The 13,849-nt window shown below is 47.1% G+C and overlaps 4 protein-coding genes across 4 annotated transcripts; 1 reads left to right on the plus strand and 3 right to left on the minus strand.

Moving 5' to 3' along the window:
- Positions 1-18: 18 nt before the first annotated feature.
- Positions 19-949, minus strand: LOC122616018 (UPF0389 protein CG9231). The gene is made up of 2 exons (XM_043791251.1): positions 690-949; positions 19-625 (listed from the first exon to the last, which is right to left on the minus strand). The coding sequence occupies exons 1-2, from the start codon at positions 854-856 to the stop codon at positions 415-417; spliced, it is 378 nt and encodes a 125-aa protein (XP_043647186.1). The 5' UTR covers positions 857-949; the 3' UTR covers positions 19-414.
- A 263-nt stretch (positions 950-1,212) lies between these two features.
- LOC122616011 (ATP-binding cassette sub-family F member 3) lies at positions 1,213-3,984 on the plus strand. Its single transcript, XM_043791237.1, has 8 exons — positions 1,213-1,413; positions 1,484-1,740; positions 1,838-2,061; positions 2,119-2,766; positions 2,818-2,991; positions 3,059-3,549; positions 3,608-3,699; positions 3,756-3,984. The coding sequence occupies exons 1-8, from the start codon at positions 1,326-1,328 to the stop codon at positions 3,906-3,908; spliced, it is 2,127 nt and encodes a 708-aa protein (XP_043647172.1). The 5' UTR covers positions 1,213-1,325; the 3' UTR covers positions 3,909-3,984.
- A 125-nt stretch (positions 3,985-4,109) lies between these two features.
- LOC122616015 (rRNA methyltransferase 3, mitochondrial) lies at positions 4,110-5,619 on the minus strand. Its single transcript, XM_043791245.1, has 2 exons — positions 4,370-5,619; positions 4,110-4,309 (listed from the first exon to the last, which is right to left on the minus strand). Exons 1-2 carry the CDS (start codon positions 5,443-5,445, stop codon positions 4,162-4,164), a joined length of 1,224 nt encoding a protein of 407 aa, XP_043647180.1. The 5' UTR covers positions 5,446-5,619; the 3' UTR covers positions 4,110-4,161.
- Positions 5,620-5,774: 155 nt separating this feature from the next.
- On the minus strand, positions 5,775-13,721 carry LOC122616009 (histone-lysine N-methyltransferase ash1). The gene is made up of 6 exons (XM_043791234.1): positions 13,334-13,721; positions 13,109-13,209; positions 8,315-13,051; positions 6,783-8,252; positions 6,514-6,720; positions 5,775-6,447 (listed from the first exon to the last, which is right to left on the minus strand). Exons 2-6 carry the CDS (start codon positions 13,187-13,189, stop codon positions 6,268-6,270), a joined length of 6,675 nt encoding a protein of 2,224 aa, XP_043647169.1. The 5' UTR covers positions 13,190-13,209; positions 13,334-13,721; the 3' UTR covers positions 5,775-6,267.
- Between the last annotated feature and the right edge of the window lie 128 nt (positions 13,722-13,849).

Consider the following 13,849-nt stretch of genomic DNA (forward strand, 5'->3'; position numbering starts at 1 on the left):
ATTTTAAAAAGCACCCAATCACGATTTTCATAAAATATATTTTATTTTTGATAATACAACTAACTTTGAGTTTGCAAATATCACTACATATCTATCAATTTTCTAAGCCTAAAAAGTTACTGAAGATTTAGCCCTGCTACCATTTTCCATTCCACTGATTATGGACCTATTCGGTTTTAATAATGACTTTTTAAGAGTAAGCAATATATATTTTTGTTAAACATGGAAAATTAAAATTTAAGAAGAAATATTTGCAACATTCTTTAGATCAACTAAAAATGGAAACGCTCTGTTATAAAATCAAGGAATTTGTTATGACTTAGAGCCGTAAAATATATTTTTAGACGATCTTCATCGGGACTGAAAACGGAAGCGTGGCCAATTGTAATATTTCTAGGACTTCGGTGTGATTATCTATTTGGCTGCCGGGGCAGATCCTTCGCTTTGCTGGGGATCCTTGAACTGCTTGTGCCACTCGAGATTCATCTTGGTGACGGATTCTCCTCGCTTGGCGGCCTGCTTGCCACTGTACACCATTATGGCGCATCCAACGGCGGTGAGTGCGATCATTATGTTGGCCAGCCGGATGCGCATTTTGTTGCGGCAGCGCTCCATGACATCCTGACTGCAAATTGGGACAATAAATATGAGACACCTGTTGCATTTCACCTGAATGAATCCGCACCCACCTAACGAAATTGGGAACCTCAGCCTGCGTCTTATATTTACCGGTCCAGACCAACATACGGCGCTCCAGATTGTTGGGCTCGTGGTTTTTGATCGTCTCTCGCATCACCTGACTGGTTCCGAAAGATCTTCGCACCATGACTCCAATAAACGCTGTTTTGCTTAGCATGCTGCTTTTTTTAATCGTTAACAAGTAATCTTTTGAAAGAAAATAGGAATTTTATGCAATTCGCTCAACAGTGGCTGCTAACATAGCAGAGTTGTCACTCCGACAATAACATATGAAACAGCTGTTATTTCTATGGTCACCTTGAGGGACGTTCACACTGCACCGCCTTGAAGTGAATGGAAAAATGAGCAATAAACTTTAGAATCCCTTGTTTAAACACTTCACATTTCGCTGGTGGTAAGACTACTCAAAGCAACAAAACAAAATACCGATATTACAAAAAATATATTGTTAGGGAACAAATTAGAAGTAAAGCAGTGTGACCATCTCTGAAATTTGCTTCGCCGACCCAGCGACGGTCACTCTGCTCTCCCCTTTAGTTTTCGTTTGCGGTGGTGTAAAAGTCGGAAAAGTCAATTAATATCCGACTGCCACACGTTCAGAAACCGAATTTGCGATCAACGCCAAGATGAGCGAGTACACCAGCATTCTGCAGCGCGAGTTTCCCAAAATCGACCACGAGCTGCTCACCTATGTCGTGGGCGTGCTCACCGGAAGTAAGTGCCCTCTGCTCGCCTGGCCTGTGATCTTTTATACTTAACCCCGAACTCAAATGCTAATTGCCAGGCGAGGAGGACTTCGACAGCGGCGATGACATCTTTGATGCGGTGGGCGACATCCTGCAAAGCGTCGACTGCGACAGGTCGGAGGAGAGCGTCCGAACGCTGTGCGAGCAGTTCCTCAACATAATGAAGAACAATGAGGTCAACGTGGAGCGGAAAGTTCTCAATGCGCCGGTCAACATCGAGGAGATGGCCAAGAACATGGAACGACTCGATAAGGACATGCAAAGCATATGGGTGGCAAACAAAGACGGCGTCAATGTAAGTGTCATTGACAAAGCACTTCTAGGAAATAGATATACGATGCAACCAAGGCTTTTAATATACCATATCAACTTAATCATTCTTATTCTGCCAGAAAGTAGACTCCAAGAAGTTGGGAAAGGCGGAGGCCAAACTGCAGCAGAAGCAGGAGAAACGGCAGGAGGTGAACAAACATGGAATGATTCCCGTTGCGGTGAAGCTACAAACGGCAACAGCCTCCCAGGTGACCAACAAGAAGAACACCAAGCTGGACCAGAAAGGCCTCAACCGATCCATGGACATCAAGATCGAAAACTTTGACCTGGCTTTTGGCGAAAAGTAAGGCAACCTAACAGAGCAATTGGCCAACCGAAAATTATTGTTAATCCCCTCCAGAGTTCTTCTGCAGAATGCGAATCTGCTGCTATCTTATGGACGCCGCTATGGTTTGGTGGGACGCAATGGCCTGGGCAAGACCACTCTTCTTCGGATGATTGCCGAGCGACAGCTACAGATCCCTTCGCACATATCTGTGCTCCACGTTGAACAAGAGGTGGTGGGCGATGACACACCAGCCGTGGAGAGCGTGCTGGAATGCGATACGGAGCGAACGAGACTTTTGACCAGGGAGAAGGAGATTCTGGCTGCCCTTAACAATGGAGTTCAGGATGCGGCTCTGTCTAATGAGCTGAGCGAGACCTACGCCTCTCTGCAGAACATCGAGGCCGACAAGGCCGTGGCCCGCGCATCTGTGATACTTAAGGGCTTGGGGTTTGACGCAGACATGCAACTGCGTCCAACCAAATCCTTCTCAGGCGGCTGGCGCATGCGTCTGGCTTTGGCCAGGGCACTTTTCTCAAAACCCGATCTGCTACTGCTTGATGAGCCGACAAACATGTTGGACATCAAAGCCATTATCTGGCTGGAAAACTATCTGCAGACGTGGGCCACCACCATTCTGGTGGTTTCTCACGATCGAAACTTCCTCGACACGGTGCCGACAGACATTATTCACCTACATTCCCAGGAACTGGAGGCATACAAGTAACTACATTAAAAATTAGCCCAATTAAAATATTAATACATTTTTTTTAGGGGAAACTATGAGCAGTTCGAGAAGACCAAGACGGAGAAGCTCAAGTCCCAAAGACGAGAGTACGAGGCCCAAATGGCTCACAGAGCTCATGTCCAAGACTTCATCGATCGCTTCCGATACAACGCAAATCGTGCCTCGTCTGTACAATCCAAAATTAAAATGCTCGAAAAACTGTAAGTTCGAAAGTCGAAATACTTAATGACTTGAATAAATTATAAAACGTCTACGGTTTCTTTGCAGGCCCGAACTAAAGCCAGTGGAAAAGGAGACTGTGGTTACGCTCAAATTCCCCGAAGTGGAGCCCCTTAATCCTCCCGTGCTGGCCATTTCGGAGGTTACGTTCCGTTACAATCCAGAAGATCCCCTACCCATCTTCAAGGGCGTCAACCTATCAGCCACATCGGACTCTCGGATCTGCATTGTCGGAGAAAACGGAGCGGGAAAGTCGACGCTGCTGAAGATTATTGTCGGTCAACTTAGTACTATTTACGGAAATATTGTCCTGCATCGCGGTCTTCGAATCGGATACTTTGCCCAGCACCATGTGGATCATCTGAATATGAATGTGACGTGTGTGGGAGTTTTGGCAGAACTGTTTCCTGGTCGCCCGGACGAAGAATATCGCCGGCAGTTGGGCAGCTTCGGCATATCCGGACCACTGGCACTGCAGAGCATTGCCAGTTTATCTGGAGGACAAAAATCGCGAGTGGCCTTAGCGAAAATGTGCATGGGTAAAATAGTGGTTCCTATTTTCCATTTACAATGTAACACAATATATTTATTTGATAGCGGAACCCAATTTTCTGGTGCTTGATGAGCCGACTAATCACTTGGATATTGAAACCATTGATGCTTTAGGCCGGGCTATCAATGCCTTTAAGGTAAAATGGGCTGTGGTAATTTGCAGCATGAAATAAATATGTACTATCTTTTTTAGGGCGGCGTAATCCTGGTTTCCCACGACGAACGCCTCATTAAGGTCGTCTGCAAGGAACTCTGGGTGTGTGGTAATCGCACAGTCAGAGCGATTGAAGGTGGTCTGGACGAGTATAAGCGGGAGGTTTACAAGGAAATCGAAGCTAATAGTTGAATTTAATGTAATTATTAATTACTCTATTTGTGAAACAGCCTAGCAATAAATTTATATTATGCCTGACACAAGGAAAGTGAAAATTGTTTTTTCGAAAGGGTCATAACAAAATAACTAATAAACTAAAGTTACAAATTTTCCAAATGGAATTTACAATGGATAAACGGTTAGCTATGATTTATACAATTAAAGCCATGAAAATTAACTCTTCAAGAAAATAGTATATTTAATTTTAACTCTTGTTTTTCAAAACTTAATTTTTCGCTGATGCCTGCTGGCTGAGTTTTCGGCGCAGTTCGAAAAGCAACAGCGTCAGGGCAGATGCCACATTCAAACTATCGATGCCAGCTGCCAGTGGAATATAGATGCACTTTCCTTTACCTCCAACCAAGTTTAAGAAACTGACAAAATAAATACATTATTAGTATTGCTTTTTATCACACATTTGTTACACCCCTCACCGGTATGCGTCTTCACTGACTCCGTGACTCTCTCCGCCAATAATGAGCAAGTTATGGGCTCCGAGGCCCTGGATATCCGCATAATCAATGGTCTGATTGTTCTCCCGCTTCCTTTGGTTACTCTCGGCAATGAAAACATGGCAGTCGTCGGCCGCCTCTGGGGGAATGGTTAACGCGAGCTCCTCCCAAGTGACATCATCCCGAATGGGAACTCTAAACTGACCGCCACAGCCTCCTCTCAGAGCCTTCGATTCCCAGGGATCACAGCATCCGTGGGTGACCACCACCTGAGTGCAAGGCAGAGCGGCGCAGGTCCTTATGATGCTGCCCAGATTGTTGGGTTCTCTGATATTGTCGCACACAACTGTAATGGGCAAGGGCTCAGAGCCCAGACGCTGTTGCTCGGCCAGGTTCTTGTCCAAGCCTTTGTCCGATGGCCTATCGAATATAGCCATCAAACCTGGAGGAGTTACTAGCGAAGACCACGTCTTTAGGTCGTGCTGAGGCACTTTGTAAATCTTGGTGCCCGTCTCCAGCTGCGCAATACCTATTTCCTCCTTTACCAAAGCCAGCTGTTCCTTCTCAGAGAAAAGTAGTGCTTCCATCTTGAGACCACATTGCAGGGCTTCCTGGATAAGACGGCGGCCCTCGACGATGATCTGCCGGTTCTTATCACGGCGCTTGCGGGAACGCACTGTGGTTAGTAGGGTGCTGGTAAGGGGATCCTGCAGGGTGAGGCGCATAAACTCCAAATTCAGCTCATTGTCCTTAATTATTGGAGCGGGAATTGGAGCAATTCGTGGAGCAGGAGGTGCTGAAGCTGGGAGCTTGCGAGATGCTACTGGAGCAATGGGCACCTTGGGTTTTCTACCCGCAAATCGATTCTTGCGTAAAGCTTCCCTCGTGTTTATCGGCTCATGCTTCAACTCTGAATTCCCAAAGAGATTGGCCTCTATGTCCAGTGCGTCCTGGATCTCTCCTCGTTGTCCACTGGAACTGCTTAACCGCAGCACATTGAAGTTATTCACTTTCTTTATATGCGCTTGAAACGAGCGTTTTAATATACTACACAGCATGGTCAATTCAGTCCAATTCAACTTCACCGAACAGATGCTTGCATAGTCATGGGCGTGGCCAAGCACATTTAAGGGGGGGTCATTATTTTATGATTAATAATAAAATGTAAAAAAAAAACAATAAGTAAATGCATTTAAGTAATAAAAAAAGTGATACATAATCGACAGTACCAAGTTACCCAATTTCGAGTTTTATTACGCCCATGCAGGCAGTGTTGCATAACGTAGCTGTTGAACAATCCAACAACACTTCTGCTCAACAGGCGGCTGATTTAAAAATTCTGTATTGATTAATAAAAATATATTTTTTATTTCACATTTAAAATTTGTGTTAGCAGTTAATAACAATTTGAAAATAACTAAAAACTAATAGCGCAATAAGTCGTCCTACTTGGGTGTTATATAATTAAGCAGCTATAACATAATACAATAATTTAAAATAACAATGCAAAAGTCAAACGCTTTCAATTGCAAGGACGAGCGGGGGCTAGTTTCGTAAAACAAACTCAATATGGAGATGCAATAAACAATTAAAAACAAAAGAAATTCATCTAAATGGGGGGCTTCGTGTGGTGGCGTAAACACTAGTATTTAAATAAATCCTTATATTAACCATAATTCATAATCTGTTTCATCTTAGCCGGGACCGGAGGCCTTCTCACGAAATTTGTTCATAACAATGTACACTCTAGGATTACTACTATCACCGTTACATCTTACATGGCTAAATGCTAATTGTTAATTGAAGTTCCATAAATATTATTCAATGCCTCTAATTTTAGGCGTATATACACAGCTTAATCTACTCGCTGGTTACATCTGTTATGTCGAAGTGGCCATGGAACTGCTACTGGACTGCTGGGTCTTCCTCTGCCGGGCGCCGCGTCCGGACAGCAGGTATGACAAGTCAATGGGCTTCTCTTGTGCTGTTTGTGCATCAAGACACTTAAGCTTCATAGTTATCAGAACGTTCTCTAAACGCGATCGCCTTTTCTTAAGCATCTTTTGAAGGGGGAAAATTAAAGTTAATTGTAATAAAATGATTTCAAAACTGGTTAGCCCACACACCTGTTTATTGGGCGCCATGGGTGTTACGACATGGACAGCTGTTGCATCCGCTGGGGCACTGATTCCACGAGGCTTTCTCCCAACCATCTTGGGCTGATGCTGTTCCTGCCTGCCAGGCACCTTGTGCGTTGTTGTTGGACCGGCTCCTACATCTAATTCAGTCTTATGCTTCCTTGTCTTAAGCAACGACGGATCCACATCATGGGGCTAAAAGGTTAAGATCATTGATTAAATTCGATTAATCAATTAATTAAATATTTTGAGCTTACCGCATAGCTCTTGGATATCTTTATCTTCTCGGGAAATTTTCGGAAGGCATAGCTCTTGGTGCAGGCTGGATGATTGGCCTTGGCTTTTGAGAAAAACCTTGCCGTCTTGTCCACACGCAGCTCACAGATGTAGCAATGATCCTCATCGTTGCATTCCATGGGGCGTCCTTTACAGAAAGTAGTTCGATCCAAAACCCAGCACCGACCAATGACCAACTCAATGGGAACCACCTCATAAAGGGAAACTCTTACCACCTCATTGGGGTAAAAACGGCGCGATGGTTCATGGAAAGTTTCATGGGGGCGCAGGAAATGGTGCCCGAATATGAATCGCTTTCCCAGTTCGTTTTTCCACAAGTGTTCCACCCGAAAGATATCGCACTCTTGGTAATCAATGGCTCCGATCGTTTCATAGGTGTGCTTCTTTGTTGGCAACACCTTTCCGGCCTCATCCTTGATGGGGATGTCCCGCAGGACATAGACGGCATCGCCCTGACGTACCTGAAGATCCCCACGCATTAGGGAGAGATAGTAACGGTGGCCCTCTTCGGTGAATTCCTCTAGCGGAATCTCTCGATCCACTTCCCTCGGCTCGCAACGCTCGCATTGGTAATTATCCGCATCGATATCAGCTTTGGTGCATTCAGTATGCTGCCACACCATGCATTTGGCGCACTGAATCATCAAACCCTCATCTTTGTACAATCCACAAATGCATCTAATTACATCCTCCTCAGGAGAGGCCTCAATAGGAAGCAGTGGTGGCGGAGTTACTTTCGATGGCACAATTGGGGAATCTCTCTCCTTTGCTCCTGGTGACTTTTTTACTGCCATTTTTCCCGCTTCCTCTTCTGGCGAAAGCACATCCTTTGGTTTAAAGCTCTGCAACGATTCTGAATCACCAAGAATCTCCACTAACTGAACATAGCTAGCGACCTTCTGTTGCTCATAGCTATCTTTTAGGGACTGGAGGGCTTTTGCCTTGCCCTCATCATCGCCGTGCTGCTGCTTGGCCTCCACGAAGAGCAGCTGCATATGATCATCGAATTCCTGCGGCGTTTTGTAATGCCCCTGTTCCACTTGGGCTTGTATCGATCTGAATTCCACTTTTGAAGTTGCAGCTGTAGCTCCCAATTTTCCACTCAAAGAGTTCTTTACAGCCTTCTTTTTCTTGCTGGACACTGTCGTCAACAAATCTGACATTTTAAGGGTCTCCAAAGCACTGCAAATATCCCGTAGAACTACTGCCATTTTGGCCATTTTCTCTAGTTCGGGATCATGCACCGCCTGGGTCAATCCACGGGTTTTTATGTTGCGAGGTGAGCAAAGCGCGGAAATCTGCGCTGCCAAGGAAGGAGAAGATGGTGTAGAGGGTCGTCTCCCAGGGATTTCCCCATTGGTCACGCCGAGGGCTGGCAAAGCTGCAGTGGCCGCTGCAGCTTTCGCCCGCTTTGCCTTGCATCTGCGTATCTAATGAAAGAAAAATGAATAGTATTTAATATAAATTTTGTATTATAAAAAAGTACACCAACCTTTTCGAAGTTCCTGACTAGAAATGTGTTGAATTGTTTGACCAGTTTCTTTTCTTTTTCGGACAACGGTTGAAGCTTTGCCACCGCCACTGCTGATGAAATATCCTTACCCGCCTGCCGTTGAGCGTGCTTTTTGGCCTTCTGCTTCCGTTGGCGACCGTTTCGGCCTAAAAGTCCATCTCCAGCTGGCTTGGCCTCCACAGCAGGAAGGGGTTTTACTCTCTGCGACTTGCCTCCTATAACACCACGACACTGGGACGTGTTGCACCTGCAGGGTTGACCTTCTGAGGGATTGAACAGCGAAAAGTTGTAATCGTATGTCAGCTCCTCTCCCTCCTCTATGGCTCTTTTGGCGAATAAAACCATTCTAGATAAGCCGTTAACACTCCACTTTTGCATCTCGCAGTTCGGTTCGCAAGAATGGTTGACAAACCTACAATCGCTGCCCATCCGCTGACCATCGATAACGAGTCCTCCATCCAAGTGTAAACAGTAGTGATGGGTGTCATTTAGATATATGCTGGCCATCCTCTGCTTGAATTCCTTTTCCGTGACAACCTCTCCCACGTACTCCAGAATGTAGGTTCCCTTCGCAATGGGTAGTTTGGTTCTCACTCCCCATCCTTTATCTGCCGTCATAAAGCGCTCCACTCCGGGTGCGACGGCGTGTCGCTGGATCTTCTGGTTTCGGCATTTCTCTCCAGCCGGGCAATTACTGGGCGAGCACTCCGTATAGACCATACGGTTTAGACAGTTGTCCAAACAAGATTTCTCTCCCTGGTTCTTACAGTTACAGGTGGGATGATCGAATCCGGCCAAATTCGGACGCACTGAGTCGCCGTATACATTGGTGCGAATCTTTCGGTAATTCCAGGATGGCACAACGTTTCGAGTGGGTAGTTTGGAATTAGTGTAAGCCCACCATATGTCGTAGGGGAGCTCAAAGTCCATTTCAGTCCTTCGGAGATACTTTTCGCAATAGGGAGGAGGTGGCAGGAGGCTCGCAGGACCCACTTGCTCCTCCAAGCCTGGTCTTTTAACCACCTTCGCTGGTGGCGGCATCAGGGATTGCTTATAGTGATTAGAGAAGAGTCCTGCTACAAGATAGGTCTTTTTAACTTTAGATAGTTTCCGAAAGGAAGTGGTTGATGCCTTATCCTCGCTGGATTCACTACAGCTGGCATAGTCCTGTGGGCCGGTATTGAGGGACTCACAGGCAGGTAAGGGATCGTGTTCTGTAGGAATACTGTCTAGCCGTTTAGCCTCTGCTTCTGCATCTATTTCCTCTTGACTGACGGGAATTTCTGGAGGAATCTCTTCGACCGTCGCTGGCTGGACTGGCTTATCCTTCTTTTGTAGGGCTCCAGTTTCTAAGTTCTTTCGCCGCTTCAAGCGAATCTTGCAGCTGAAATTCGTATTGGGATCAATGCCATCTGGTAGTCTAATATTTGGTTCTAGTTTGTTTTTTTTCTGTTGGGGAGGTGGTGTGGGAGGTGTTTCTACCAGTACCGGCTGCTTGGGTTGCCGACCACGTTTCTTGGCCGGCTTTATCTCAGGTTCCGATTTGGGCGGTGGTAAAGATACAACTTCAGCTTGTTCTCTATTTTTAGGTTTTCTACCTCGCGGTCTTCCTCTTGCTGGTGTTTGAGGACGCTGAAGACGCTCCAATGCCACCACCGATAGGCGAGGAGCTCTTTGATTGGTCCTGGCCACAAAGGTTTCCCTGGCCTCGCCTGCTTGTGGAACTCGCTCACAATCCAGTGGATGATTAGGTGGTACCTGCACATTAGCATTGTTGCTACTCCTGGTTTCTCTTAAGGATTGCAGTGGCTCATCATCGGGGTCAAACTCCGGCTCGGGCTCATCCATTACGGCAGTGGCTTGCTGTTCCACGCTAACCTTACGCTTCTTCCTGCGAACAGTGGGAAATCCCGTTCGATTTATCTTTTTCCGCTTCCGTTTCAGAAGAAGATTGCCTCCCGTTTTGTGGAGCAAGGTTTCGACAACGCGCTGGCCAACCTCCTTTTTCGTATCCTCCTTAATGTCCAATGCTGAGAGCAGTGGAGACTCGACCTCTGCTTTGGTTATGACGGATTCGTTCAGTTTACCAAGAGGAATTTGGATTTCCAGCTCCACAGATGGCTCGAACACTCCAGGGGGAGGATAGCTACCAGCTGGGGATTGAAGCTGAACCAAGTCCTTCGATGCCGACACCTTCTGTTTAGCTCCTCCTCCTCTCCTCTGCTGTTTAAGGGAGCACAAGGAACTAGGACTAATATCCAGTAATTTTCCACCGCTTATGGAATTATTATCAACAACAATCCTCAGGGGAGAGTTACTTGCCGATGAGCCGCTTCCAGCCGTAGGTTGCTCCAGAAGATGCCTTTTTTTGGGCGTTAGCGCAGATTTTACGCTCCTCGCATTAAACTGTGCTTGCGATTTGGTTGACGCAGTGCTTTTAGCAGTCGCCGCCGCTGCAGCCCAGGCCTCTGCGTTCAATTTCCCATTGGCGAATGCTACTTCCGCAGGCGGACGCTCTCCTGGAGTCAATAGATAGTGGCGCTTTTTTAACGGCAACTTATGATCATCAGGGCTGGAACTGTCATTGCTTTGAGATTTCTTGTGTCGACGTTTGGTATTCCCATTACTGCTTCCGCTACCATTGGGAGTTCCACTAGCGCTAGCGGATAACATAGCGAAGTCCACTAGGGGCTCACTGAGCTTTCTCTTTTTTAAGCCCCGTTTTAATGGTTTGGAAAGGGTGGAAGCTGATCCTCCTCCATTGAGAGTCAACTGCTGGGCAGGGCTCGGGGCTGCTAGAGTGGCCTGCAGCTTGTTGGCATCGGCCAGCAGCTTCTCTTTGCCACTGCTCCCGGTCAAACGATCATCCTGGATTCGGCACCTCGAGTTGAAGGTGCTTGTAATAATCTCAATTTCGGTAAGCAGCTTGGAATCAATGTTCAATGACTTGTTGTGACTGAAACTCTTCCGGCGATGTCTGCGACGCATTCTAGACACCCCAGACACATAGCTGCTGCACATACTTGCAGCCGAGGAGCGGCGGGATTTAATCTTGCAGGACGATTTGCTGGGAGCCGGGGTTTCTTTCCGCTGGTTCATCATTTTGCTAATGAAGTTATCCGGGTTTGTGACAGTCAAACTGCCGCCCCGACCGAAATACTGCCCCGTGGTCACATAGCGATTGATTTCGCCGTACTTCTTGCTGGCACTAGTCGTGGGCAGACTTTTAAGGCTCGGCTTGCTAATGTATTCGTTACTCTCCTCACTGCTCTGGCCCAGAGATAATCCCGCTAACTGAAGGATGTCCTGATCCTCGACTGGATCGTCTGCAGAGCTTTTCAAAAGCATAGAAGCACGGCGCTTTCGTCTCATTCTTAGGCCTGCCTTTCCAGAGTCCTTGCAATCACTTCGGTAGCCACAACTCTTTGCCCTGCTCCTGCGACTCATACAACTCTTGGTACTGTATCGACTTTTGCAGCTGGCATCGGACTTGTAACCAGAGTTGTGGTTGTGGCTGCTTCGCTGATGTCGTACGCTTCCGTAATCTGAGACGTAACCGCTTTTGGCGGCCAGGACTTTACTGCAAATGGTGGTGCTCGCCCCAGTGCCACTAGCCGCACCTACACTCATGCTCCTTAGCCGGAACTTCTTGTTCACATCGATCTCCCGCCACAGAGGGTCCAGCTGAAGTTCTTCTTTGTTGGATGAGCTGGAGGGTGCCTTTTTATTGTTCTGCCGCCGCTTACTCCTCGGCGGTGGATATAGAACCCGCTCGGTGGCATACATTCGCTTGTCTAGATACGCCATGTCGATCTTAGGCTTGCTGCTGGAGGCAATTGCCAGCGTTCCTGTGGGCACACTATTCTCATTTTGCATTTTTGGGGAGGGAGTGGTGCTCTGTGTAGTGCTAGTGGTGCTAATCACACCCGAATCGGCAGATTCGTTTATAGCTGGACCAGAGGTTACAGGGGCAGGAACTGTGGAAACCACTTTTTTCGGTCTACCTCTGCGCTTCCGAGGATTAGCGGTTTGCGCTTGGGGCTCCTCCTTAGCTTTAGCCGCTTTCTCTTCCGAAAGCTTCGCGTTGGCGGTCTGCCCCAGCATCTGAGTCTTCTCCATGAAGTCCTGCAGCAAAGTTGACTGGTACTGGGGTAGGTTCTTGTCTTTGGCCGCCTTGCGGAAACTTCCTTCCACAGTTGTGTCCTCTGTATCGCTCTCCACTCGCTTGATTGCCGCCTGCACAAGGTTAGGTAACTCGTTGTCGCTGGAGGAGATTCCAATATCCAGGGTGGGTTTGCTGGCAGACTGAGCCGCCTGGGAAATAGCAGTGAGCAGCAATCGCGGAGCTCTCTGCTGGTGGACCTTTAAGGGCAGGTCGTCTTCGGAGTCTGAGGAAAATGCCGAGATCTGTGACTTTTTGGACTTGGACACTTTGTCTGATTTACTAATCCCACTTGCACTCGCCAGCTTCTTGCGCTTGACCTTGACTTTCTTGGTGCCTGCTCTATTTCTGGCCTCCGAGCAGCCGGACTCGGTGTCCTGGGTGGACATTTTTCGGGTCTTTGGGGGTTTCTTTGTTGCTAGGACTCCTGAAGGGGGGCGGATGGCAGAGATTCTCATTCGCAGGCCATCGGTGTCCGAACGCTGCACGCTGAACTGTGTGGCTGACTTATTCGACTTCGACTGGCTCGATTGATCCGTAATGGAATCGGTTTCCTGAGGACAACAATACACTTTACATATAGCTTTATAGGGGCCATTTGAACGACTTGCCTCATTTTCACTGCCGGATTCTTGTGCGCGTTGCGTTTCCAGAACCTTTGCTGCTGCCGTCTCATTTTGGCCACAGCTCATATTTTGGAGTCGCTGAGGTGCTGCAAAGGTTCACTTTTGTTAGCCAAGTGTGTTTTCGATTTGGTGGCTGTCTTAATCGCATTTAAAGTAGGTCAAACCGCGGCGACATCGTCCAAAAAAAAACCTTTTACACAGCACACTTACGCTTGATTGTTTTCTGGGCTAGCACCTGCACTCGCGACCTTAGTAGTCGGTTTTCTTTGTGCCAAAAGGAGAATCTATTGTTGCACACATTGCATTTGCACTTTTCTTGAGCCTTCGGCCGTAGCTTGCCAGCTTCTAAAATGGCGCCGTTTTCACTTTCCCAAAAACTGCTTTGTTCGACGCCCGACGACGACGCAACGTTGCAACGCCTCTCGCATGTGGCACATTAATCCGCGATTCCGATATTTCACTTTTTTCTCAACTCGAGGGGGGCGGTGGGGCGCTTCAATTGTTATTGTTAATGTGGCGCAACAACAAAAAGCCAGGCAACCAAAAATTTACGAACATAAATAAAGAAAAAGACTGCGTTTCAGTGTGGCCAGCTGGGGTGTACGTGATGTCTGCGCGACAGTGTGACCGTGCGGTGGAATTTCGCAGGCAACTATCGAAATCTATAGTGTGCCAGCAGTAAGTTCTGGTTAAAACTAGCTAGAAAAAATTCGCAGATTATTATGT

Source organism: Drosophila teissieri, chromosome 3L (genome assembly GCF_016746235.2).
Source record: "Drosophila teissieri strain GT53w chromosome 3L, Prin_Dtei_1.1, whole genome shotgun sequence".
NCBI lineage: Eukaryota > Metazoa > Arthropoda > Insecta > Diptera > Drosophilidae > Drosophila > Drosophila teissieri.

Excerpts from the sequence above, each read along its gene's own strand:
- LOC122616018 (XM_043791251.1), bottom strand. The coding sequence starts at position 856 with ATGCTAAGCAAAACAGCGTTTATTGGAGTCATGGTGCGAAGATCTTTC. Across the intron at positions 626-689 it reads GAGGTTCCCAATTTCGTTAG|TCAGGATGTCATGGAGCGCT; the intron begins GTGGGTGCGGAT and ends CCCAATTTGCAG.
- LOC122616011 (XM_043791237.1), top strand. The coding sequence starts at position 1,326 with ATGAGCGAGTACACCAGCATTCTGCAGCGCGAGTTTCCCAAAATCGAC. Across the intron at positions 1,414-1,483 it reads CGTGGGCGTGCTCACCGGAA|GCGAGGAGGACTTCGACAGC; the intron begins GTAAGTGCCCTC and ends GCTAATTGCCAG. Across the intron at positions 2,062-2,118 it reads GACCTGGCTTTTGGCGAAAA|AGTTCTTCTGCAGAATGCGA; the intron begins GTAAGGCAACCT and ends AATCCCCTCCAG.
- LOC122616015 (XM_043791245.1), bottom strand. The coding sequence starts at position 5,445 with ATGCTGTGTAGTATATTAAAACGCTCGTTTCAAGCGCATATAAAGAAA. Across the intron at positions 4,310-4,369 it reads GTCAGTGAAGACGCATACCG|TTTCTTAAACTTGGTTGGAG; the intron begins GTGAGGGGTGTA and ends TTATTTTGTCAG.
- LOC122616009 (XM_043791234.1), bottom strand. The coding sequence starts at position 13,189 with ATGAGCTGTGGCCAAAATGAGACGGCAGCAGCAAAGGTTCTGGAAACG. Across the intron at positions 13,052-13,108 it reads AATCCGGCAGTGAAAATGAG|GAAACCGATTCCATTACGGA; the intron begins GCAAGTCGTTCA and ends TGTTGTCCTCAG. Across the intron at positions 6,448-6,513 it reads CCATGGCGCCCAATAAACAG|ATGCTTAAGAAAAGGCGATC; the intron begins GTGTGTGGGCTA and ends CCCCTTCAAAAG.